The 27,997-nt window shown below is 38.7% G+C and overlaps 1 protein-coding gene across 2 annotated transcripts; it reads right to left on the reverse strand.

Annotated features, from left to right (window-relative positions):
• Positions 1 to 1,572: 1,572 nt before the first annotated feature.
• Positions 1,573 to 27,991, reverse strand: Ro60 (Ro60, Y RNA binding protein). Of its 2 annotated transcripts, none has more exons than XM_021161966.3 (9): positions 27,880 to 27,991; positions 21,394 to 21,994; positions 17,642 to 17,862; positions 16,831 to 16,977; positions 16,490 to 16,627; positions 12,358 to 12,474; positions 11,406 to 11,519; positions 10,996 to 11,142; positions 1,573 to 8,795 (listed from the first exon to the last, which is right to left on the reverse strand). In XM_021161966.3, exons 2-9 carry the CDS (start codon positions 21,971 to 21,973, stop codon positions 8,643 to 8,645), a joined length of 1,617 nt encoding a protein of 538 aa, XP_021017625.1. In that variant the 5' UTR covers positions 21,974 to 21,994; positions 27,880 to 27,991; the 3' UTR covers positions 1,573 to 8,642. The 2 variants fall into 2 exon arrangements, with proteins under 2 accessions (XP_021017625.1, XP_029335431.1); XM_029479571.2 differs by having other exon boundaries at positions 27,874 to 27,991.
• Positions 27,992 to 27,997: the final 6 nt, after the last annotated feature.

The following is a 27,997-nucleotide window of genomic DNA, read 5'->3' on the forward strand; positions in this document are numbered from 1 at the left end:
ATGTGTTTTGTGAATTGTATCTTGGGTATTCTGAGCTTCTGGGCTAATATCCACTGGGCTAATATACCACTTAGCTATACAACTAATTCTTAAGAATGTTTTATCAGTTCTTCCTAGGCTTGTGGGAAACAAGAGGATGTGTGGTACATAATTCTTGGTTAGGGTCAGATGTTAAAATAATCCAGCTCTTAAAAAATCCTTATCATCAGAAGGCTCAAGAATATAGAAGGTAACAGGGTATCTTAATTTTCAATTATAAGTTTATTTAAGAAATAAACTCTTAAAGCTGGGCGTGGTGGCACATGTCTTTAATCCCAGCACTTGGGAGGCAGAGGCAGGTGGATTTCTGAGTTCGAGGCCAGCCTGGTCTACAGAGTGAGTTCCAGGACAGCCAGGGCTACACAGAGAAACCCTGTCTCGAAAACCAAAAAAAAAAAAAAAAAAAAAGAAAGAAAGAAAGAAACTCTTCCAATGATTGCTCAATTGTGTGCTGAATTTTATTCTCAGTGACTTAAACAAAAAGATTCACTGCATCAAAAGGAATGAATTTGCAAACCAGGACTCTACTCACTGACAGATACCAAGAGTTGAAAGTGAAGGGCTCTGACCTCATTTAGTCTTTGTAGTCATTGACATGTCTTTGCAAAAAGACCCAAGACTGTAACAGAAGACTTAACCTCTGTGAACATTTACAATAATGGAGTCTAGATGGCTGTATGCCAAGCAAGCCCAATGATCTAAGGTCAGTCTCTGGGACCCACAGTGGAGAGCAATGATTCCTGAAAGTCCTTCTTGACTTGTCCATGTGAGAGCTCACGCTCATAGGCCATGTCCATATGTATGTGTGCACAGATAACAAAGAAATGCTAGATAAAACTCAGGAACACACACACTCACACACACACACATGCACAAGATACAACTTGTGTTAGTGCTGGAAGGAGGACTGCATGAGGCATGCATGCATATGAAGGTCAGAACTGCTTTGTGGAGTCAGTTTTCTCCACCTTAGTATGGGTTCATTTTGGTGATAGAGCTTCAGTTAATAGGCTTGTGCAACCACTGTCCTTTACCCACTGTGCTATCGCTTAGCCTAAAGGATACAATATTTATTTTTTATTTTGGGGGGTTATGGTACTTAGCATATGTTAAAGAAAACCCAGGTTAATGCATTTGTGCCAAGCCTAAAGACCTGTATCCGATGCCTGGAACCCACATAAAGGTGGAAGGAAAGAACCGACACCTTGTGCTGTAACATGCATTCCCCCGCCTCCCACATATACTCAAACACAACACTAAAGATAAAAACATTTGTATTTTGATTAAAATCAATTTTCTTCATCCTGTGATGGTACTCAGCTGGAAAAGAGTCCTCAACTACATATACCACACACACACAAACACACACACACACACACACACACACACACACACACAGACATCAAAAAGACAATATTAATTATGGAAAGGTTTTTTTTTTATCTTTTGAGTTGTAACAGACTGCTTCAGGGGTTTACATATAAGGCATATTATAACCTTAAAATTCATGTTTTAAAAATGATTAGAAGACAGTTATTTGATATGCATACAATTTATTTGGTACACCTATCGATTTCTACAATAAACTGGTGACAAACAGTTTGTGTAGTGCCCACTCCATATCTGGAATGACTTACAAGTTAAGCATCCCCAATTTGAAAATATAAAATTTTAGAAAGCTCCAGAACTGGAAACTAGAGAGTGTTAACATAATGCCCGTGGAAAGTTCCATAGACCAATTGCAAAGTCACAGCCAAAGCAAGTCCATTAAAAAATGTTTTTCTGTCACATAACACATACAAGGCTCATACAGCAAATCCCAGGTATTCCATTATACATTTGCAGATAATTCCAAAATTGGAAAAAAGAATCTTAAAATACTTGAGGCTCCAAGCATTTCAGGTAAGAGACAATCAACTTGTATGTAATAGGTTATTTTGCAAGGTTACAAAATCAAGATTTCTCAGTATTGGTGAAAACTTTTATCATGAAGTAGAAGTAATAACTGAAGCATTCATCTACTCCTCATTAGAAAACATCAATGTCACATTGTTACACATTATTTACATTGCAAACTTGGAAGACTTGACAATAATCACAAGTACTAGGAAAGGCCTATAAGCCTTCCCCAGGCTCCGTTCTTGGAAACAAGTTAGTTATACATCAAGCATAATAGATCTTTAAGCACCAGCGTGACAATTTTAAAGCATTCTTTCGGTTTTGTAAGATTTTTCTGCTTTGAAAGGCAAAGCAAATGCAAAATGTGAATGCAATGAAACAAGTCACTGGACTGATATTTTTATTGCAAGAGTCTCAAGGTTTTAATACTATCTTCAATTCTCTAAATGACTTTGCTCATAGGTTTGAACCAAAACATTTGCCTTTTGCCTCAAAAATTTCCCTTACAAAGCAGTTCTTTTTGGAGCTGTACAACTGTACTTTTCATCCAGTGTTAAATATGCAACATGGTCCTTGGAGGTCAGGTTATGGCCAGCAAGTCCAGCTTCTGGGTAACTGGTTATACAAAACAATACAAAACCTTAAGCAACCATAAAATATACTGATGTTACAGTCATGTACTTATTACACATCAGCATAGCCAGATTATTTTTTTCTTGTTTTAAATTATTAATGTGCAATCAGGTATAATACCTAACAGTTAAATTCATTATGTAGAATTAAAAGCTCTAGAAGACCCTGTAAAGCTCTACTCTTCAGATCATTAGCACACTATTAAGGCATTGCTTATTTAACAGACCCTAAAGAAATTAGTATGTCTGGAAAAGAGAGCTTGTCATATGTTAAGGCAGTCAAAAGAGTCCTTTTTCCCCCACTTTAAGGCTCTTAATATAACTATAATTTATTCCATGCAGACATAATTCTGGATACCTGAAAGATCCATCAATTGGCCAATTATAGAAATAAATGTCATTGTAATAAAACAAATAGTTTAGAAGCAGATTGTAATACTTTCTTCCAATTCTTTCAAATATAACTCCATTCATCCCATTCCTTTGGAGAATTCATTATTAAATTTGCAATAAGAAATTGTAACTTAAATAATAACAAAAGCTATTTCACCAACCATACCAAATATATATTCTATTATTTAGAACAGTGCAACAGAACAGTTTTCTTCATTAGTATTCATTCACTATCTTTAAATCTAATTTGGTCATAATGGGGCTGGAGTTTACACTTCAAACAAAGCCTGAGAAATCATTTGGATACAGTTTCAATGTAATGATTTCATTGATATAATTTAGCAGTTACACATAGTCAACAATATTAACCCATTCATTTTTGCTACTTTTAATAATACAAAAATAAGCCGGGCGTGGTGGCGCACGCCTTTAATCCCAGCACTCGGGAGGCAGAGGCAGGCGGATTTCTGAGTTCGAGGCCAGCCTGGTCTACAAAGTGAGTGCCAGGACAGCCAGGGCTACACAGAGAAACCCTGTCTCGAAAAACCAAAAAAAAAAAAACAAACAAACAAAAAAAAAAAAACCAAAAATACAGTAAAGTGAAACCAGCAGAAATGAAATTAATTTAGTTTCTTTTTTTTTTTTTTAATCCAGATTCTGCTAACTTATACACGGTACAGAAGTTCAAACATTTTAAAATGAAAGTTCACCTGTGTTCACAAAGTTCTGATGATTAAAGGCAGGGATAAAGTAGAAAGGCAAACATATCTCTGAAGGATATGAAACAGCTTTTGTTTATCTTCATTATATTTACAAATGCTGAGTGAAAATAATCACAATTCTAGGAATAGAATCTCATTGATTTTCCTTTCCCTTTTTTTCTAATATCTCTTGTTACTTTAGGGTTTAGGAAAACTGTGTCATCTGTTATAATGTTATTCAAATAGCATTCTTAGTTACATTATTAGTTTTCTATATGAAAATATTTTCAAATCAACTTTAAATTTCATAGTGATTTTTTTCAAAAGAGTAAATAGTTACCAGTAAGATACTGAATGCCAACGTAAGTCATTATAAGGCTTTTTGTAAGTTCAGGGTACATATATGTATGCATGCATGGGCAGACACTTAGTTGAAAGACTTTGTAAACTAGGAGTGTAATTATAGAACTGAGAGGATATATGTGTCACTTACTGAAATTGCAGTCAATTAGATTGCATATATAGTATAACGGTTCTCTTTTCAGTGTTTATCAATGATTATACAGATTCTGAATAACTGACCTTATTGAATGGCTATAACATTTCTGGAATATCTACAACATGACTTGATTTGGGCAAAGAACATATCAATCCGGATATTACTTCAGTAATTTGGAAAAAATTTTTAAAAATGAATTATTTATTATTATTTTTTATGTACATTGGTGTTTTGCTTGCATGTATGTCTGTGTGGTAGTATAGGATCCCCAGAACTGGAGTTACAGAGAGTTGTGAGCTGCCATGTGGGTACTGGGAATTGAACCTGGGCCCTCAGTGCTTTTAACCAGTGAGCCATCTCTCCAACTCTGAAAAATATACTCTTAAATTTATATAAAACAAAAAACAACCTGCAGTAGATTCACCCCCAACCTGACTGTGGATGACTTTCTGGTCCTGCAATTTATTACCCAACTGGATCAAACAGGAAAAAAGACAAAAATGGGAGAAGACTTTGCAAAAGAGAAAAATGCGCGAGAAGTAATCTTCCATGGAAGAAGAGATGATGGAGCAGGTATCAAGAGAACACAATAACTTCTGAGTTAACACTGGCTTGTCTCACAAAGAACCTGTCATCTTTGCTGATCCTTCCTTCTGGCTGTGTGACATTTCTCTAAGACGACAATTTGTACCCTAACAAAACCAATGGAATCCAAGACGATTTTGCATCTTGAGATACTTTTACTACAAGCACACCACACAACAACACAACGACCAAATCTGTTGCGGCATCTTTTTTTTTCTTCACTTTTACACGCCCATGCATGCCATGGCACAGAGGACAACCGGCAGTAACTGGTTTCTCCTCTTACATTGTGGGGTCCAGGGACTGGGAACCATTTATCAAGCTTGGTGGTGAGTGTCTTTACCCACGATGACTATCTTGCTTGCCTTGGGACAAAATGTTTAGGTCACAGGAAAATAACTCCAAGAATTTACAATGATTTAGCTTTCATTTCCTGCTTAGATGTACACTTACTGTGCTTCTAAAGATCATTATATTCTTAAATTTACATTGGTATAATTTTTCTTGTCGAAGTCTAGGAAAGTGAGAAGCAACCTGCCATTTTGTCTGCTGTAGACTTATTGTTATTCAAATAAAGTAATATATAAGCAGTAATAGATAAGCTGGTAACAGCATGGTCCTAGTTTGACTATGAGCTTTGCTTTCATTTTTTTTTTTAATATTTTCTTCCTTTTTATCAGGGATAAGGACATCTTAGTGTTTATAATTATAAATGAAGTTTGGACTTGTAATGAAAGGCCTCCTTTCCATTCTCAATATTCAGTAAATATTAAACAGCTTGTTCTTCTATGATCTGAGACTAAGATACATGAATTTGTAGGAGAGCAGAATTTTACCACATATGTTGAACTGGTTGTCCATAATGACACAGCACATGAAAAAAACCCAAGAAGCTCCAAAGGATGGAGTACGTTCTACTTACTAGCATATCCCTTCCTAACACACCCTGAAAACAGTTACTAAGTAACAGTTTTAATACGTGGATGGACTATCCACTAATCAAAAACAGTGAGATGAAAAGATTAGTGTTTTGTGTTATTAGTTACAACTAAATCCTAGAAATATTTACATAGTATCTTAAGAAAAGATACTTAAGGTTCTTAAGATTGCTTTTTAAAGCAGTATTTTCCATACTATTTACTTAAGAGTCACTCTAGTGGTAATTTGGAAATAAAACTTGTTTACCACTTGAGGGTGTCCTATGCTTAATGAGGTAATAATGCCTTTCTATGTGGCTAGATTCCATAGCAACATAGGCTGCAGAGACATAATTGTGTTTGAGAATTACTCCAAATCAAAACAAACAAACAAGAAAAAAATCACACACCTTCACAGGTTTCTAAAGTAATCATGCATATCATCAATTCCTAACGTCTAAATTAGGTAAAAGGCTTCATAATTCTACTGTTTCTCTTACTAAGTCAACATGCCCCATGGATGAGAGACTAAAAGACAGAATTCTGAGTAGAGAGGCAGACCCCTCTCCAAAACCATCCAGCCTTACCCTGGGCATAGTGTTGCACACCTTTAGCCCTAGCACTTGGGAGGCAGAGGCAGGAGGCTCTCTGTTCAAGGCCAGCCTGGTCTACACAGTGAGCTCTAAAATAGGACTATGTCTATGGAGAGAGACCCTGTCACAAAACAAAACAAAATAACCAACACACACATCCAGAAGATCTAGACTGGTTTCTGTTTATCAATCAAATACATTTTTTTCTAAATTTTCTTTCTACTCTGAAGTTTTGCAATTTGAGACAGGGTTTCTCTGTATAGCTCTGGCTGTCCTGGAACTCACTTTGTAGACCAGGCTGGCCTCGAACTCAGAAAAATGCCTGCCTCTGCCTCTTAAACCTTTTTTTCTTTTTGGAGACAGGGTCTCACTAAGTAGCCCTGACTGGTCTGGAATTCACTATGTAGAGCAGGCTGGCCTCTAACTTAAGAGATCTACCTGCCTCTGTTTCCCCAGGAATAAAGGCATGCATCACCACACTTGGCCTCTGTCTTCAATCTTAATCTATTTAATTAGGTTTACCTATACTGTAGAAGGGCTACCGGGAGGTGACCCTTATTTCCCTGATGGGTTAAATACTAGCTCCTAGATATACTCTGCTTGCCTAAAAGCATTATCTAAGTAGCATTAAAAAAAAAAAAAAGAAATAAGCTTTTATATAATATGCCATGTAAATTTCATAATAAGTTAGATCATATTAAAACTTAGATCCTGGGTTTAAAAAATTCAATAGATCTCATGTAATTACTAGGGTTTAAAACTTTAAATTCAATTTGAACATGAAACTTTAATATATCAGAATTAGTTAAAATGTGACAGTGGTCAAGCCAGAACAGCATCAGAAGCAATGGTGTTTAGAACTGGAGCTGATACTATCTTTGCTAATAACACTGAAAATTTGTTACTGTCTTGGAGGAATGGCTACATATGAAACTTCATTAATGTCAAATCACCTGAAGGGAACATTTTCTTATTCTCTGAGACTAAATTTCTTAGGAAAGAAAATATGTACATAAATCCTCACACTAGCAAAGCCCCTTTCTCTCCCAAATAAAAGAACTTCACCCCCTAAACACTTAAAAGGGTATGTAACCTACACATACTAGTTCTGAAAGGGCTTTATACGCCCCCAGTAAACCTTTAATATTTAAAGAGTAATACATAAAAATGAGAGTTTTAGTATAAACTACCTTAGATACCATTACTGAATCAAGAGAAAAACTACTGGTGTTTCAATAGGCCATTCTCATGCTAAGCTTCCCAGTGATAACATGTAATTGCTCAAGAAAAGAATGTATTTTAGTATGGTGAAAAGGAAGTTTAATTTATACAAAATCAGTTCTTAGATTTTCTACATACACTGATTGGTTGATATGGCTACTCTAAAATTGCCTTTGAACTCGAAGGATCTAGCTGGCTGTATTATTTCTCTACTCTATCAAAAAAGAAACTAGACACAAAATGCATAGGGGGCAAAAATTTAAAAGACTTCAGACCAACTTAATATTAGAAAAATATGAAAATTAGTTAAAGGTATTTTAGGGGTACAGAAAAGCTATGTCTTTACAGTAGAGTTTTAATTGTTACACTGTCAGGATTATGGACAGGGGAGTTAAATACATGAAACACCCAGGAAAGCGGAAGTGCATGATACACTGTTGTTGTTCAGCTAACACAAGGCTACAAAGCAAATTCCTCAGCCTATATAAACTCAACAAGTCCCTTAGGGATTTCCACCCTGTTTTGGCCAAAATAGTAACAAATCCTAACAAGTACAAATGAAACATCTGAAGGAAAACATCTTTTTCATTGAGTAAGAAAGCTGTTGTTCATATGATCTTAGAAAACTCTGAATTTGTAAAATTCATTCATAATTTAGTTTAACCAAATGTCTTTTTTTTTTTTTAAACCCCTTTGTATAAAAATTTACCTGGTGAGGTTCATTTCCATCACAGTCACATGGTCTAGTGCACCTCAGAGTATTTGGACATTATTAAAACTGTCCTTTTCCAATGAAGACATTTAAGAAAACAAACACTTCTCATACAAGTGACATGATGTGAGGCTACTTATACTCTGTATCTCACTTTCAGTACAAAGGTGTGATCCAGTTAAGTACAACACCACTATTGTACAGTGTCTATTGAAACGAAGTTCTCTACAGAGGAAGCTACAGTATCCCGAAGGCTTCTCAAGAGCTAGCTGAGTACATGCACCTTTGGGCTCAACATTTGCCTCCTTCCTTCTGTTCTTGCCAAAGTGCATTTCTATCATGCACATACTGATGACATTTTTTACTACTGTGTCTAGCTGGGAAGTAGCTGCGTATTTTCAATGAAAACCACTACAGCAGTGCCCCTCTCAGATCATTCTGGTACTCAGGGTTAAATGACATCCAACGTGAAATTCCGAATTACATCCAGAGCCGCAGTATCAAAGCCACACATATCCAACATGCCTCTATCGTCTGGGTCTGCAATGGTAAAGCCATTTGATGTCATCCCACAAACAATCAATTTAGCAGGAATATCCATTTTCTGTACAGAAAATATAAGAGAAAGTAACTACATATGAAATTATATGCAAGAAAAACAAACAAAAATCCTTAAAAATTAAGACTACAACTCACAACCATGGTTCCTCCTACCAACATGCAGGATTACACCAAGTCCAGTTACAATTTTAATATATACAGTAAATAGATTGTGCTCTTCAGAACTCTAATTCTGTCCCCTTTCTCTCCCTGACTTCCTGGTCCACCTCCCATCTGTTTCTCTTTATTCTTCTTAGCCATCCTTTGCGCTATGGATCAAGCCAAGACCTTGCACATACTAGGTAAGTTCTCTACCACTGAATTACTGAGCTATATTCCCAGTCTCTCTGTATGTATTTAAGATCACTAAATATTACGGAAGAAACAATCAATTAAAGTATAGTTTTGTCAGTCATTATAATAAACCTATTAAAATGGTTTTGTTTGTTTGTTTTTCGAGACTGGGTTTCTCTGTATAGCTCTGGCTGTCCTGGAACTCACTCTGTAGACCAGGCGGGCCTCGAACTCAGAAATCCACCTGCCTCTGCCTCCCGAGTTCGGGGATTAAAGGCGTGCGCCACCATGCCCGGCTTTAAAATGTTTTTTTAATAACTAAAAAATTAAGGTTTTTGTTTGGATAAACTTTCTTTGAGACAGGATTTCATGTAGCTCAGGATGACCGAAAACTTGGTATGTAGGTGAAGAGCTGAACTTCTGATACTTCTGCCCCACCTTCCAAATGCTAAGATTGTAGGTTATGTACCACCATGATCTTTTTCCGGGCTGGGGATCAAGCCTGGTGCTTCATGTATGGTAGACAACTACTCTACCAGCCTTTATTTATTCATTTATTGTGATAAGTTATCACGATATATGTAGCCCAGGCCACTCTTAAGTTCCTTATGTAGCATAGCAAGGATTCTCTCGCCTCAGACTCTTTGGTTTAAAGATTTTATTTTTAATGTATGTGTGTGTGTGCGCAAGCGAGCATGTGTGTATATGCTTGAATGCACAGGAATGCAAGTTATTGCAGAGACTTGATGCATCAGATCTCCTGAACCTGGAATTATAGGCAGTTGTGAAACACCCAACATAGGTGCTGAAAATAAATTCAGGTCCTCTGCAAGTGCAATGTATGTTCTTAGCCACTGAGCTATCTCTTTAGCCCCTGCCTCAGTATCTCAAATGCTAGGATTACATGCTAAGCTACCATGACCAGTTCTAATGACCAATTTGTTTTTCTTTTCTTATTTATTTATTTTATTTTATTTAGTGTATGGTGGAAGAGTGAAAATGGGTCAAAAGAGAGGGAGGGAAGGAGGGAGGGAGAGAGGGAGGGAGGGAGGGAGGGAGGGAGGGAGGGAGATCTTTCCCATGCTGGGACGATTTGTGCCTTGGGAAGAAAGGCAGCCAAACGGGTTGAGACAGGTATAACTGTTGCATCAACCCTAAAAGATATGCATCATTACCTACTATGACATTTGTCAGTTAACTAACTTGTTCAGACCCACACTTAGCAGAAGAGACTCAGGACTAACATCTAGACTGCTTTTAGTCCAAATTCTAGTCTCTCCTTTATGGCGCTCAAAAGTAAACCTTCATGGGAATCCTGAACCCTACTCACAGAGTCTGATGGATGTCTGATGGGGTCTGCTATGTACATTTCTGATCTGACCACCAAATGATGCTATAGTTGGTAGGAAAATCATGTTTGGGAGAACCATTGTTCTTCATAGCAAGTTCTTTTTACATTTTAGTAGTCACATGAGCCAAATGTTAACATCAGTGTCTATCATACTGGACAGAATAGTAACAAAACATTCTGTCATCTGAGTTGGCCAAGGGAGGAAGAGAGAGAATGATCAGACAGATAAAGTTTAGGTTACAGACTCAAAAATTTGCTGTAACTTCATATAGTTTTTAGTTAAGCTTACAAATAAGTTAATTTTTTAAGAAATGCAATATATCTTATAAATTATAGCTGAGGTCAAATATATATATTAGGTCATTATCAAAAGCACTGGCAAAGGGCACTGTTAGTATTTACCACTGGAACTGGATGCTGTATGTATAGTTCCTACTTTTCTGTTTCAAGTACAGCTGAGCCCACCCGACACTGGCTTTCCTACACAAATGAAGGAACAGCCTCACTAATGGAGTGTGTTTAGAGAGGACCAGTAACAGATGGAAGGGTTGCTGTTTACCTTTCGGTACTCTCTCAGGGCAACAGCAGGATGCACCTGCCCCGCAAAGGTCTCATTATCAGTAAACACAATGAAGACATCTGCGGCTGTGCCTGTTTTCTGGGCCCAGATCATTGGGAGAGAGCAATCCGTGTTGCCTGCTGGAACCTATCTCAGGGAAAAAAGAGAAGGAATCGCAGTAAAATAAAACCATGTCAGTGTCCATTAGATGTCTGAAATAAATACCTAACATAAAGGCTCTTATCCTCAGAGCATCATTTTATGTAAACCAATATACAGACCGTACCATGTCTGCACAGATCTATGTTTGATTGTGCTTGCCATGAGAAGTTAGAACAATTTTTTACTCTAGATACTATGCAATGCCCCAATACAAAGCTACAGGTCATTTTAGTAAAACAGTGTCTTACTTTATTCATTGCCGTTAAAACCTGCTGTAATGTCATGTCTGTAGTCACTGGAAACGGAACCATATCACAGGCAAAAGCAACCACCGAAGACTCTTTTTCTGTCCGTGTAACCACCTGGAAAAGCACAATGGGAGCCATTTTCAGCATTCTGAAATTATCAGTCTGTCTTTTAAAGGCTTACATAACGTTACCTCGGAAAGAAACAGTGTGATGCTTAGTATTCCTAAGCTTGCCTTTTTTGTGTTTCAGAATAGAGAGTCACAGCACTGGGGAGCACAGGCTGTGGAGATGGCTCAGTGGGAAAAGGCCCTTGCTGCCAGCCGCTCTGAATTCAATCCCTGGAGTCCACAGGGTGGAAGGACAGAATAACTCCTGTATGCTGTCTTGTCCTCTGAGGGGGGTCCTTGTCCAGGGGCCAATGCAATCCATACATGAAAACGAACTAACAAAAGCCATAACCCAAAACAATTCTGAGAAGCTGGTATCTACAGCACTCTCCTAGGCAAATAAACACACACACACACACACACACACACACACACACACACAATGCTCATCTTACAAATGAGGAATGAAGGCAGACAAGTGGAGAAGAGCATCCTTACTGTGTGGTGAAGGAAGCATGGGCGAGAAGCTCTCTAATGCCCATTACTCATTTCTGGAGCTTTTAAACCATTTCCCCCCCCCTAACCATCATGTATTTTTGCATATACTAGTAACATTTAATCTCACTATAACATTTGGCAGATCAGCTCTGGTCCTTCCTTATACAACACCCCTTTTCAGCATGAGTAAAACTTTGTGTTATAATGTTGTCTTCAGATAGAAAATGATAGACGTCACATAAGTGAAACGATAAGTGAAAAGCTGATCCTGGGTGATGCTGGCCTTGTCAGTTTTACTGTGACCACGTTTTAGGGGTGGAACACTAAGCCGTCTTAGCGGATCTCACCATGCACATTGCTGCGGCAACAGTACTAGCACTGAGTACACTACCCAAGACTCTCTGGTTCATAGAGGCACTGACGTCAACAGCGAGCAAGAAGCGCTTCCCAGTTGGTTCAACGGTCTAAAAAGAAGACAAAATAAAGTAGTCATGAAAAAGTCAGAGAGATCGTTAAGTAGGTTAGACTGAAAAAAAAATCGTATTTATCTTTCACTCAAGAGGCTCCTAGAAGAAAGGCCTGTTTTTGTTGGTATATAAGTTAACTATTATCTTTAACATTCTACCTCTTATTAACTGGCAAAATGAAGAGAAAGATGTAATCTGTTTAACTTTACTGAAAGAAGTTAAGGTCCTAGTTTTAAACATCTCTTTTCACTGAAGTAAAATGGGAACTTTTAAGAATTTCTTTTGAGGGCTGGTGAGATGGCTCAGTGGGTAAGAGCACCAGACTGCTCTTCCGAAGGTCCAGAGTTCAAATCCCAGCAACCACATGGTGGCTCACAACCATCCGTAACGAGATCTGGCGCCCTCTTCTGGAGTGTCTGAAGACAGCTACAGTGTACTTACATATAATAAATAAATAAATCTTTAAAAAAAAAAAAGAATTTCTTTTGAACTGTGGTGAAAGATAACATTTACTCTGTAGCCATTCTGAAGAGTATAACTGATCAGCCCTGATTATCTTCATGGAACATAGACACTGTCTTATATCGAGACTCTGTCATTGTCACAGCAGAGTCATCGACCTATGCAGAGCCTTAAGCTTACACAGTCACCTTGAGGAGTCTAGTACCTCCTAGGCTGTTTTCTGGCACTAGAGTGTGTACTTCACAAGATGCAGTCCTAGAACAACCTGGGAACCTTTTGGCTACTGTTAGTAGAGCTGGGATGGACTACTCTACAAAACCAAGATCAAGGACCTCCTTCCAGTCCTCTGGGCATATACAGAGGCCGAGGTCTTTTTTTTTTTTTTTTTTTTTTGAGACAGGGTTTCTCTGTATAGCCCTGGCTGTTCTCGAACTCACTTTGTAGAGCAGGCTGGCTGGCCTCAAACTCAGATGTCCACCTGCCTCTGCCTCCCTAGTGCTGGGATTAAAGGCATGTGCCAACACGCCCGTTGAGGCTGAGTTCTTGATGGTATCATAGTTTATTTTATTTTATTTTTTGGGGGGGCCTATTTTCTTTTTACCGAGTCAGGGTTTCTCTATGTAGGCCTGTACACGTAGACCAGGCTGGCCTTGACCTCAGAGATGGCCCCTTGGCGCTGCCTTGTGCGTGCTGGGATTAAAGGTGTGTGTCAGCAAGCTTACCAGGCTGGTATTCTACTTATGTTTTCAGGTTTGTTCGTTTGCTCTAGATGTTTGCTTTTGAGACAGGGTGTTTTATGGAGGCACGGTGGACTCTGACTCATGGTCTCTCCCACCAAGCCCACTGTGGGGCTTTATAGGCAGGTGCAGCATTCCAAGTACTCCATGATTAGCATTGTGATGCTCATGTTCACAGGCTGAGACATTTCACTTTATTCCTGATAATACACAAGGGTTCCAATCTCCCCACCTTCCTAATACTTGTTCCTGTTTTGCTAACACCTATTCATTCAGTTAGGTACAAAGTGGCATTTTGTTTGTGCTTTTGATCTGACTAATCAAACTGAACATCTTTCATTTATATAATTCTGAAAAACTATCTATTGAAATACTTTGTCCATTTTGAAACTGGCTTATAATTGTATTATTGAACCTCAGGGCTTTTTATATTATGGATATTAAACACTTTTCATTATATATGTATAATCTGCAAATAGTTTCTCCCACTATGTAAGCTTTTCCTACTTTCTTCTAACACTGTATGATGCACACATTTCAGTTTTTATTTTTCAAGACAGGGTTTTCTCTGTGTAACTCTGACTATACTGGAACTTACTCTGTAGACCAAGCTGACCTCAAACTCTGCCTCCCGAATGCTAGGATCAAAGGCGTGCGCCACCACTGTCCAGTTACCCTATGTTTCAAATTCTGAAGTTCAACTTATTTAGTTGTTAGCTCCTGTTCTTTATTATTCTTTTTATGTTTAGTTAGTTCCTAAATGTAAGTGACTGATCTCTTCTGGAATGGCTTTGCGCATGCTGTAAGACAATGAATGCCCCACCTTCCTCTCCTGCATGGGACTGTGGGCTTGTTTCAGCACAGTTTGTTGAAAACTGCCCTTTCTGGATCAACTCATTCTAGGATCCTTAAAGATCAGTGTCAGTTTGTTTCCAGACTCTGTTTCCTTCCTCTGGCTACCACGGCTGTCCTTGTAACAGCAGCATGGTACTTTGGTTACTGTTGAGTTCTGAAGTCCAGACATGAGTCCTGCAAATTTGCTCTTGAAGATTGTTTTGGTTATTTGGAATCACTTGGAGTCTTGCATGGACTGTTAATTTTCTGCAAAACATGCCATTGGGACTTTGAAATCTGTAGATGGCTTTGGATGGCCCTACCCTCTTCTCACGGAGGCATGTTTTACAGTTTACAGTGTATAACTCTTGCATGTCAGTATATTCATTTCCTTTTAGTGCTACTTGAAATACTAGTATTTTCTTAATTTTATTTTCAAATAATTTATTACTATAGTATACAACTAAATTTATTTTATTTATTATCTATTTTTTCATCCCTAGTTTTTGAGACAAAGTCTCAGGTAGCCCAGGACGGCTTTGAATTTGCTGTGCTATTGGAGGCTCTGGCTTCTGACTGCTACTTCCATTTCCCAAGTATCAGGATTACAGATCTGTACAACCATCCCTGACCCATCCAATGATTTTGTGTGTTTTTATTGTTGCTGTTTTTTAAAAAAGATTTATTTATTTATTTTATGTATGTGAGTACACTGTGGCTCTCTTCAGACACACCAGACGAGGGCATTGGATCACATTACAATGGTTGTGAGCCACCAAGGTTGCTGGGAATTGAACTCAGGACCTCTGGGAGAGCAGTCAGTGTTCTTAACCGCTGAGCCATCTCTCCAGCTCCCATGTTGTTGTTTTTTAATGAACTGCGTTATAACTTGAAATTCTGTTGAATATATTTCACTCTAACAGGGCTTGTATGTGAGTTCCTTAGGGTTTTCTGGATAGAATAATGGGCATGCCACGTGAGGCTTTTTTTCTTATATAATTACCACAACTTTTAGTACTCTGTGGCACCGAAGCAAGGAAAGTAGCTACGCTTATTTTTAAACTTAAGGAAAAAATCTCTTGTTATTTTATTCAAGTCTGATGATACCTATGATTTTTTAAAAAAAAATTATTTATTTTATGTATACAAGTGCTCTATCTGCATGTATATCTGCATGCCAGAAGAGAGCATCAGGTTCCAGGATAGATGTTTCTAAACTACCATGTAGTTGCTGGGAATTGAACTTACAATTTCTGGAAAAGCAGACAGTGCTCTTAACTGCTGAGCCATCCTTCTAGTCCCACATACGAACTTTTTTTTTTTTTTTTTTTTTTTTATCTAAAAGTGTCATCATAGTGAGGAAGTTTTACTAGTAAGTGAGTTTTTGGTTTTCATTTTGGTTTTTAATGTTAAATTTTGCCAAATGCTTTTTATACATCAATTGATACCATGTCCCTTTGCTGACAAGGTTACACTCATGGTGTTGAAATGTCCTTGCACATCAGGGATAAATGTCACTTGGTGATTATGCAGAACCCTTTTAATTTGCTACACAATATCGATGTTAGATTTTGTGGTATATCCAAAAAATTTTGAAATGAAAAATTTTAACTTATAGCTAGATTTCCATTCCAAAAGACAGATTATCAAGACGCAATTCCCAATTAACACTGAAACTAAAAAAGAGTATTAGGTTGAAGGAATCCACCAAAATGCAAATATTCAAATTCAGTTACTTATCAGTATGACTTTAAAAATTATTAAAATGATCTTGGGATAAGAAGCAGTTACTGAGCGTGACAAGAATTACTCAAGTCAACTTTGTAATCACCTTCATACCAATTATAGAAAAGCAATGGGTATATGCTTTAAAATGGCTAAGATATTAATATAGAATAATATAAAAAAAACCACTAAATGTGTTTTTTACAGAATACATTAATCCCGTCTTTTTTAAATAAACAAAATAAAATTATTACCTTAAATGTTTTATAAAAAGCAGCATCTAAAGCTTGTAAGATTTCTTTATCTGGAATCCACTTCAGTTTTCCTCTGAGCCCGTGGCCTGTTCTGTAGGTCTCTAATGCAATTAAAACATGAAATGGATGTATACGAGCCTAGAAACAAGACAGACAGAAGATGATTGCCAAGTTTAAGTAAAAATAACAATTATGAGTTTCAGAGGTTTATACTGCTAAAGGTAAAACACACAGGAAAGGAAGAACAAATATTAAATTTAGCTTTAAGAATTAGAACGTAATTTTTCACGAGAGAAGTCTTAGGTCCCCCAAGAGCTAACCGAGTCATGGCTCACACATACCTTTTTGAGCAGCTTTTCATTGCTCAGTTTTTCACATACTAAAGATACTTCAGAATTTCCTGGTTCAAGCACTGAATTAGCAGTCATCTTTCCCAGGTTCCTCAGTAGCGCAGTCAGGGGCATTTCTTGTAACAAAGCCTTCCATACCTACAGAGGAAAAACAAACAGCAGAAGGGCGATAGCTAGTGAGAAATGTGAAGAGTGAAGGGAAATGGCTCAGAGTGGAACGCAGTGAAGTCAGCCGCTTTGACAATGCATCCTGTAAAGCCTTTCCTTAGGGTTTAAAGGGCCTCCAGAATGAAAATCAGTTCATCAAAGGTTGTCAAATAAGAAAAGGAGATTTCTGTGGAGAAAATACAGAGCTTCCTAAATTCTCAATATAGCTTGTGTCTATGTATGTGAGTGTGTATGGAATAATGTTGGTATCATGTTAATGCTGAATATTTTAATAAGTACCACTTTAAAGATATGTTTGGTCCCTCTTCTCTGCCGTGTGTGTGAGTGTGCAAATGTGTGTGTGTGTGTTTTAAGGCTTGAGGTTGAAGCTGGGACTCTTCCTTACTAACATGTCACTTTTCTTCTGAGGCAGAGTCTCAGATATGCGATGTGGCTAGTCTCGCTAGTTACCTGCTCTGGGGATTCATCTCTGTCTTCTCGCCCCTCAGCTGAACACGGGTTGGTCCTCTTGCCTGTTCATCAAGAGCTATAAATAAGAAGCCATCTCCCTGGCCCCTCTCTTATTTTGGTAGGGTTTGGGACTGAATCCAGGGTTTTTAACTTCAACTTTCTCTTTTTAAAGAGATGTACTCACCTCTTTAGACTTCAAGTGGTTTGTCAGCAGATGTTCCCTAACTAACTGATGTTCTTCAATTAGATGAATGACTTCCAGGTCATCTTTTGTACGCTTCACTTTCTCCACAGCCTCCAGGTACTTTAGTAGCTTCTCAGTCTCCACAGAAAGCGCTTTTTCTTTATACTGTTCATGAACTTCTTTCCAGCCCTTTGTAATATATTTGGTCACAATAGCAAGTCCTTTAACAAGATAAAGAATTGAAAAGGCAAGTAGGATTAGTGAAACTAGAACAGGGTTCCTGAGACTGCATCATGATCAGCTTAACTAGACGGACAGGAGCTGACTCCCTTAACATGGGATGCTATGTTCTGTCACATAACAAACACATTTCAGCAAATGAAGTGTTTTTTTTTTTTTTTTTTCTAACACACCATTAGTAATTACAGTCTAAATATAAGGTGGTGGAAAATCCAACCTGTAGTTTAAACTAATTGCATTACAGGGGCACTGCAGAGATACTGACACTAGAAACTTTGTAGACAATGCCTACTTCACATGCAAAACCTCACTCACAATATTCATCTATTCCAATGATTATCACACTGTTTTATCCTGTGCTTTTGAATAAATATGGATTTCTGACACTAGTGATTATGTGGAGACAGGCTATTAAATTGTTTAGCAACAGAAACTATGAGAAGCCCAATACTTTAAAAAGGAAAATAACTTGTGCATTCCTTTTACATTTTTTTTTTAACAGTTAAAAAAAGTTTGGCATGAGGAAATCTATGTTTAAGCATATACTTTGCTTATGGCATATCTTTTGCTGAAAATACTTCTTGCCTTTGAAGAGATAAACATTTGTCAGATCTTGAAAGTGTTATTAAATATGCCTTGAGATGATTTAAAACATCCTGCTATACTACTGTGTACTTAGCTTTAAATTCAACCTGCCTTAAAAAAACAATGTAACCAACCTTCTCTGCCTTGGATTTCCCCTGTGGTCAGCTTTTGCAATTTAAGCTAAATCTTAATCTTAAAGTATACATTTTCCACGCTCCTAACCCAGATTAATGTATTTATGTGTGTACTGTAGTAATTACATAGGTTAAAAGCAATTTAAAACAACCAATATGCCAAAGATGTGGGAAGCAACATATGACTATAGGTTGGTAACATCTGGGCTTGGTTTTTGAGAACTATTTTGGTCAATATGGATCAGTAAAGTAACTTCTTCCTTTGTAAACCTTTAAAAAGATTTTTACAAAGCACACTTTCTTTGCTGTTCAAGAAATACAGAGCAAAGCCCTTTATCAGGACAGACAACAGGAATAGATCAGACACAAAGTACAGACAGACAGACAATAGATAGGCCACAGACCACAAACTCCGGACTGAAGAAAGACAAGGGAGAAGCACAGAATTCAAATTTGGGCTCACTCAGTTTAAAGTACTGCAAGAAGAAGTAGGTAGCCATTTCATTCCTTAATGTACATTTCCTGATCAACCTTAATCTTTCTACCTCTTAATCTCCAAATCTGTAAAGAGTGTAGAGATTAACACATTTGGCTTGATTTAGAGAGCAGTAGGTAAAATACAGAAACAGGCCAGGGTAATCTAAAAGTCACCAGGATTGTGATGGTCAGAGAGTGTGGTTTAGTGCTGGAAAAAAGACAAAACAAACAAAACCCCCCAAAAACAAAACAGAAAGAAAGAAGGAAGGAAGGAAAGAAAAAAGAACTTTCAAGATAAATTTTTGTTTGTTTGTTTCTTTGTTTGTTTTTTCGAGACAGGGTTTCTCTGTGTAGCCCTGGCTGTCCTGGAACTCACTCTGTAGACCAGGCTGGCCTCGAACTCAGAAATTCACAAATCTCTGCCTCCCAAGTGCTGGGGCAAGTGCCACCACTGCCTGGCTTCAAGATAAATCTTAAGGCAGGTTTAGGGGCACAGGCCTCTAATTCCAACTGCTTAGAGGTTTGGGTAGGAGGAGGATCTTGAGTTCAAGGCCAGCCTGGTTAATTTAGTGAGATCTTGCTTCAGAATAAAGAGTTGAGAGAGTGGGAGATACAGCTCAGTTATAGAAAATTCACCTCGAATGTGTGTACCTTAGGTCTGATCTGGAAAGCTTAAAATGAACAAATGAATAAAAAAGTAATAAAAATGGCTGGGGATATAGCTCAGTGCTTTGTAGAGTATGTGCAGAGCATGTATATAGTCTGAGGTCCAACCCTAGCACCATGGTCAGTGGATCTAAAGGCAGGTCAGAATATAGATTTTTTTTTTTAATATGTAGTCTGATTTTTTAATATCCTGATAAAAACTTCATTTTTTTTCTTAAAATATTTTTTACAGGCTAAATAAAACATACCTTTAAGTAAAACTGAAACAGTCTCTGTGCTATTTTTGAACTTAAATTTAGATAATTCAATCAGAAGTTAATACTGACATGCAGGAATTTCTACAGTATTGCATCTCTTGCTATCTTACAGATTTAAGACAAAGCTGTCTTAATAATTACATGCTTCACATAAAGTCCTCTATATTGTTTTTCCAAAAAAATAAAAATCCCCCCGTCTCACAGGAACATAATAGATACCCAGTTAAGACAATGATATTTTGACTTAATGTCTTTCTTTATAAATGCACATTTTAGTTAGCATATTAACACATTATTTACTCAGTTGTTTAGCGTTGGTTTAAATTTTGTTTTTTCCACATGAGGAACCTTGGGATCATCCGTGATGACGCTGTTTCTAACAGAACTTTAGTGTGTGGTTTGCCCTCAATAGCTTAGACTGAAAACCTCCTGCAGGTGTAAGCTATGGAACATCTCGTCCTCACTTTATAGACCATGACAACAAAGCCCACACAGTATCTCTTGTTTAGAGACTATTCGGTATCAGTTGTAATCGGGGTCTTTCTATACCTGAGTACCAACTTATGCTATTGATGTCAAAACACAGAGTAAAAGAATGTCCAGTGTATACTGGATCAGATTTGAAAGTAAAAAATGGTATGTTTAAGAAAAACCATATTTTTTTCTGATTTTAGGATGGAACTTTTTTGTTGTTTTTTTTTAACCTAGAAAAAAGTGAGGGAGTGGCTGGAGAGATGGCTCAGTGGTTAAAGACACCTTACAGAGGACCTGAGTCTGGGACCCAGTACCCATACCAGCACCATGTCAGCAGCCACCTGACAGCCACTGTCATTTACAAAACTTAATGTTGATTCATTAATCAGATATATTTAAAGCCAGCAGGAAACCAAATACTTGCTACAGATGATCCAGTCATTAATGATCAAGAATCATGACCCACTGATAGGTGACTAGTTTATATATTCTCAGATGTGGCCACACTGTCTAGGGTGCTCACCAACTGACGATGGTCTGAATACAGCATAGACAAGGTCAGGTTTTAGCAAGCATACACCTTCTTGATAGCAGGGGCTCTAGACTGCTACTTATTTCCTCTCTTGCTAGAATCTGCCTGCAAGGAAATCTTGAAGGCTATTCTGAACTACACATTTGAGACATTAGTGTATGAAAGTGCCTGAAGAAAAGGACATGTAGTACAGTAATTACTTTCTGAGAAGGGAGATTAAAACATAAGCATTAATGACTCAAAGTATAAACCCGGCAGGCGTTTAGTTTCAGGCTGGCTTTAAATAGGTCTCGATTAATTCAACAGCATTGCGTTTTGTGAATAAAAGCTAATTCTAGAAAATCAAGTGCATCTGTGTCTCGATCGTCTGTGTCTTTCTAGGCTCACCTTCACTGGAAGGTTTAAGGTGGGACAGTCGGAGGAGATCTTTGTGAGACCAGCCGTTTCGTTGTTTATACTTTGTAACCGCCAGCGCCACGGCCATGCCGCCTTTTTCATTGTACCAGTCTGCCACTGCCTTCCGGAGGGCGCGACCCCACATGCCACACTTCATGCTCTCCTTCAGGTCTTTCTTAAACTGGATAAAAGTGAAGAGGTGGGTCGGAATGCGACACACTTCAGGGACAGCTTTAAAGGCTGCTTGCTTTGTGTTTATGTCCGCACACTGGGAACAAATGGCCAGTGCAAACAGCAGTGGCTCTTGTTTGGCAGTCCTGCCTTCCTGACTAAAGGACTTGATTTCCTGGATCACTTCGCATCCTCTGCCGTCTTCAATCAGTCTAATTAAGGCTTCAGCATTCTCAAGGCCCAGCTTCTGTTCTTTGATATAGTACGTGCCACCTTCAGAGCCAAAACACAAGAAGCGGTGCAGCCGGTTCATGTCGGTGACCTGCCATACATATCCGCCCTCTGAGTTAACTACTTGAGTCTCACTCAGTGGCTGCAACTGGTTTGCAGATTCTTCCATGTTCCTTGTTTTTTGGGGAACCTATCAAAAAGGCAAAATGTAACTACAATTAAGTGAAGGCAATAAAAAAACAAAACAAAAACTCTTGCTTATTGAAATGCTATGAATCTTTTTAATTTAAAAACATCTTTTGAACCCAGTTAGTTTTTCTCAGTAAAAGGTTATAAATGTCCTTAAGGCAGAAATTAGAAAGAAACACACATACAATCACATGTGACCATCCTATAGTGTCTTAGACAAAGACCTTGCTTATAATTTAAAACCTTTATTATATATTCATATATTTTTTTTATAAGCTAGAGAATCCCAATTTTTCAAAAGAACTAGCAAGTGGTATAATGATTACAAATAACAACTAGTTTTAAAGGTACAGTATATTATGTCCAATTAATCAATAAGACTGTATGATATCTGAGGTCCTGACAGGGACAGAAAAAGAACAACTATATACATCAAGAAAGGTCAGCTCCCCAAAGAACTGTGCATTTCTGGTCATCATTCCAACATTTGCCCACAGGGACCACAGGGACGAGGATTTCAGATTAATAATGGTTGGTAATGTCAAATGCTTGGAGATCACGATACGAATAAAATGATGGAAAATAACTATTGCAATGGCTCAGGAAATCGGTGGAACTGGCAAGCTGGAGTGCAGCTGCGAGGACAGGAGACACTGCAGTGTGGAAGTGACTCCACAGAGCTGCTCCCTTTACAGAAGTGCAGCTGTAAGCTAAGAAGGAAGGTAAGACAAAGGTGAGACCTAGAAGAAAACGTTCCTGTTGTTTTCAGGGTATGATATTGAGGTTGGTGTTCAAAGGGTCACCCTGGAGAACGGAGGGCAATAGAGAACTGGGGTAACCGAGCCAGTGAGCCTCTTAAAAGAAACAGGACAGAAAAGGTTTCAGCATTGAGTTTGACACTGGCCCATGGAAGGCAAAAGTGAGACATTGCTGTCTCTCTGAGGGTGAAATATATGCTAAAAAGAGATCTCAGAGATGAGAAATGAGGAAATTCTCATTTGGCAGGAAATGAAAAGTTCCAAATGGTAGGCAGGGAAGCCGGGCAGTCAGGGGACCTGGAGTATCACACAGCAAACAACTGTGCAGAGCTAAGAGCATGAGAGAACTGGAGAGGCTGACACTCTGCATGTGACCAAGGGGTCAAATTTATGTTTGAAATACCAGAGTTACCCTTACAAATAAAACTTATAAGCTATCTGTGTTAGGGTGAGGGTAGGGGAGGCTTTGTGTGTCTCAGGACAAAGTCACCGCATTACAGATTAGGGACGGGCTTACGGTTATCGGAGTTGGGGTAAAGTCTGTGCTGCTTAAAGCGTCTACCACTCACCCCCAGTTAGTTCACACCTACAAAAATGAAGAGCCTTATGAACACACAACTCCAAGTAGAAATTCTTCTCATATGATCTTTACAATAAATTTACCATTATTACCCCACCTCAGCCCAGACAAAGTTTCTTTGTTGTAGCCCTAGAAGTCCTGGAACTGGCTCTGTCAAGCAGGCTGGCCTCAAACTCAGAGATCCACCTACCTCTGCCCCCTGAGTGTACACAACTGCCTGGCCATTCCCAGCCCCATCTTAGCTTTCACAAAAATACCGTGATGGTTTTTTAACCATCAATGCGAATAAACTGGACAGCTGTTGGTGGAGTAACACTGAAATGACATTGATGTCACATTATTCTGCTTTCCTCCCGAAAGTGAAAGTGGTGGGCTTTCAAGCGCTGAGTCCACACACTAAAGCAGATCTTTCTCATTCTTTCCCTAGTGCTATTCATCCCAAGCCTATCTATCTAGACATCACTGGCTCCTAGGGCAGCAAGAATTGGGTTTTATCATGTTAAAGTCTTTCTTCGGCATCTAGAACATCATAGCTAGTACATATTAAAGCAAAATGAAATAGCATCAAAATTTGTTTTCTGATTTGCTTAAGAATTCCGCACAAATTTTTTTTATAATTCATTCATTTGAAAAAGCCTCAATATTCATGATGAAAAATTTACTACAAACAATTCTTTATGATAAATTCTGCCAATAAAATAGTAACTGTATTAAATGTAGGAAATACAACCAAGAAGAGAAGGTAAGGTAATAAGAGCTGGGCAAAATATCTACAGAATGAAGTATTTCCCTGTTAAGTTTTCCTGTGTCTCACTGGCCAAGCTGGCCTGATACACATAATCCTCTTGCTTTGGCCTCCCATGTATTGAGATTACAGGTGTTTGTTAGGAGACTCACTTCTGCTACTGTATTAGGATCTATTTCATATGCCTGGTCCTTTAAATAGCCCTATGCTCTTGAGTGGGAGTTTCTCGGTCAGCTGTCAGAAACATACACTGGAGAAAAGACGGCATCTTCAACAAACACTGCTGTGCAAACTAGATGCTCTCATGCAGAAGAATGAAATTAGACCTGCATCACCTTGCACAACTGACACAACTAAATCCAAACAAATCAAAGACCTAAGTGTGAAGCGTGAAACACAGAAACTGCTAGAAGAAAACACCAAAACTACCGTACATGATCTAAGTATAGAAAAGGACATTCTGAATAGAACCTGCTTTGGCCCGGAAATTAAGTTCAGCAATGGACAAGTAGGACCTTATAAAACCTAAAAGCTTCTGCCCCACTAAAGAAACAGTCAACTGAGTGATAAGGAAGCCCACAGAATAGGAGAGAATCGTTGACTGATGTACATTTGATATCTTTATGTGTATTTAAGATATACAAACAAAAGAGACCCTCCCGGCAAAATGATATATTCAGAAATGGGCTAGGAATCCAAACAGAGAGTTCTCAAGAAATAAAAATAAAATAAAAATAAAAGAAGAAATAAAAATGGATAAGAAGTATTTTTAAAAACAGTCATGGTCCTTAGCAATTAGGAGATGGAAATGCTTGAGAGGATGTGGGGAAGAGGGATTGCCTGTTCAAGGTTGGTGGGACTGCAAACGGGTTCACGCCCTCTTGAATTCAGCCTGGAGAATCCTCAAAAGCCTAAAAATAAATCTTCCATATGACTCAGCTGCCCAGTTTTATCATTCCACAGCAGATGCCCAAAGAACTCGTCATTCTGCCCTACATATATCTGTTCTGCCTCTTTCACTGTCCCTCAATTCACAAGAGCTAGAAAAAGGAAACAACTTAATGTCCTCAAACTTATGAATGGATATTGAAATTGTGGCACTGATACATTCTGAAATACTATTCAAGTGTAAAGAAAAATGAAACCATGAATTCTGAAGGCAAATGGACAGAACTGGCAAAAATTATATTGAATGAGGTAATTCAGACCCAGAAAGATAAATGCCCTACTTTTTTTTTTTTTTTTTCTCATCTAGATTCCCTGGCTCCAAATCTTCAGATGTGAGTACACAGTCTGCAGAAACAGCTGAAAACAGCAAAGTACAAATGGACCACGGCAGGGGTGAGCAGGGAAGAGAGGAGCAATACACAGAGGAATAGCAGGGTACAGGTAGTCTGAAGCGGGAATTTGAAAAACCGTGATGATGCGGGAACTCTAATTAGAGGCAGTGAGGAGGTAAAATAGCAGCCTTAGGGTCTGAAAAAGTCATAAGGAGTCATATTATCTATTTACGTAAAATTACACATATTACATGTAAGTCTGTGTATACATATAGTTTAAGTGAAATTCATTCACCCTAGCTGACAACACTTTCCCCAAGATCCAGAGACCACTTTACAAAAACTCCAACACTACGTATAAGATGTTAGTTCCTTTTTGGCTTGTTGGTCAGGGTTGGTCTAATAAGAGATTTCCCCCTTATCCTAGGCTATTGTTAGTGCCTGTCGTTGCCTCTCAGAGGAGGAAGGTTAAGTGCTTATTGCTGAAGACACCATGTATTTTGGACACATGACCAAGAGGTCTCAAACTGGAAAGCCTGAGGACTAGCTTTCATGATCCCAGAAGACTTCCAAGTGGGGGAAGCAACTAACAATGCTACCCAGCTATGGTGCCTATGACCTACAGTGCCCAGCATGCCTGCAGACCGACTCATTTGGAAATTGTCTTCTGCAGTTTAAGTCAGGGTCCCAGCTATACCTGAGTAGAAGTCCCTAGAGAGAACCCCTTCAGGCTGCAGAGTAGGCACCTTGGAATTGCACCTTGCCCTGCTGGTGACTAGGTCACCTACAGAACTTCTTTGCATATATAAGTCTCAATAAAAACACTTAAATATAGAAAATCGAATGGCAGTTTACTTCAAGCTATTTATTCTCCTTTTTATTACTAAGGGCTAAAATACCAATTACTTTAAAATTGGCAACATTAGATGACATGGAGATACTAATGGTTCCTGATAGTTTCAAAATCTCTTGGAATGTACCAAGCGCTAGGAGTATCTTAGTAATACTAATGAAGTGACTCAACTTGAGTTCCAAGACAGCTTCAAGACGTCCATCAACTAACAGTAGCTTAATTTCTTCTTTCTTCAACTGCCAGTGTCCCCTTTCTCAAGACCCTAAGCTGCAGTCCAGTGGTTTAGAAGGCAGCTGGGCAGTGAGGCAAACCAAAGTCTGGTGTTCTGGTACTCTAGTCTTATGGAGTCAAGTGCTGTAAGCCTAAGTCAAAACCAATCAAGTGAGTTCTTCTTTGAGTTGTTCTGACCTCTTTAAACACAACAACAGTCTCCCGAATTTATACCACTTGAAGTTTTCTAACATCTCTATAAATTAAAGCTTTAGAGCCTTTAACTGTTAGAACTATGGCAACATTTGGAACGTTTTACACTTGTTCTTAGCCATAAGGTCAAGCAGTGATGTGTTGTTCCATATGCTGTCCATTCTCTTAACGTAGAATGTAAAACAGGTAGTAAGACACTGGTGTAATAACACTTCTGCTTCAGGGTCTTCTGGACTACAATTTATATACTTACCATTACTAGTACAAAGATTACCATGTTTTCCTTCAATTTACACAAACATTAAGCCAATATTTCATGTAATTTGGAAAGGCTAACTTTTTTTTTTCACCCCGAGAAGTCAAGCAAATACGCAGTTTCTTTAAAAATGAAAGCCAAGGCTAATTTACAGTAATGATGCTATAATACTTTACAAAGCCAGGGTCAAATGGATATACCATACACAAAGGTAATGAAAATATCAACTCCATTAAGGGCGATGCAATGAAAAGTATTGAGGAACTGTGGCAAGATGTCACCATGGTAGGATGCCCTGAGCAAAAATTTTTCCTGTGAAAGCCAAAAGCCTTCCTTGGAACATACTTTTATGAAATGATGAATAAAACCACCTCCGAAGAATGATAAGTATTATTTACAAATAGCTATTTTTTGTTTTATTCATCAAACCATTTCAAGTGTTTTTAAAATAATGCACAATTAATGGGGGGGGGGGGGGTTGGGTTGCGATGGTGCGCATTTCTCCGTAAGGCACTTCATCCCGATATATGAGTCTCTCATCCCTTGGACGAGAAATCTTTCTCCCTTTCTTGATTATTATTCCTCTAAGATAATTTCCTTTCGGTCTTCCCACAAAGCTCTTTCCCAAACCCGTATCCGAGACAACGCCTCTATGCCAAAGCCGCAGGAAGAGAGAAAAGAGTGAAAAGGGGCCTTGGCACGCCCGCTCGCCAGGAGCTTTGCAAGCGGGAGAGTTGACCTGAGTTCCCCAAGACTCCATCCTCCCGGAGCAACTAGGCCAGGTTCGAAATGTTCGGATGCGAAATGGGTCCCTGCTCTCCTCCGGCGGGCGCGGGAGCACAGAGGCGGCGAAGGCTTTGCCTGGCCTCTGACGGTGGGATGCGGCTGGAAGAGAGTACGCACCGGCCAGTCCTCAAGTGCCCAGGATCGCTGGGACTACCCAAAACCCGGTTCCCCGGCCCGCAGCAGGCCTGCAGTGACCCACCTGTACCTGGAAGGCGATGCTCAGGACCCGCGGCGCGTACAGAAACCCTGCGTCGCACCGGGAATAGGCGGCGGCCCGAAAGGGCGAGGACAGCTCCAGGTTCGGGTCGGAGCGAGCCCCGCCC

Source organism: Mus caroli, unplaced genomic scaffold (genome assembly GCF_978045245.1).
Source record: "Mus caroli unplaced genomic scaffold, Mus_caroli_1 scaffold_1, whole genome shotgun sequence".
Taxonomy (NCBI): domain Eukaryota; kingdom Metazoa; phylum Chordata; class Mammalia; order Rodentia; family Muridae; genus Mus; species Mus caroli.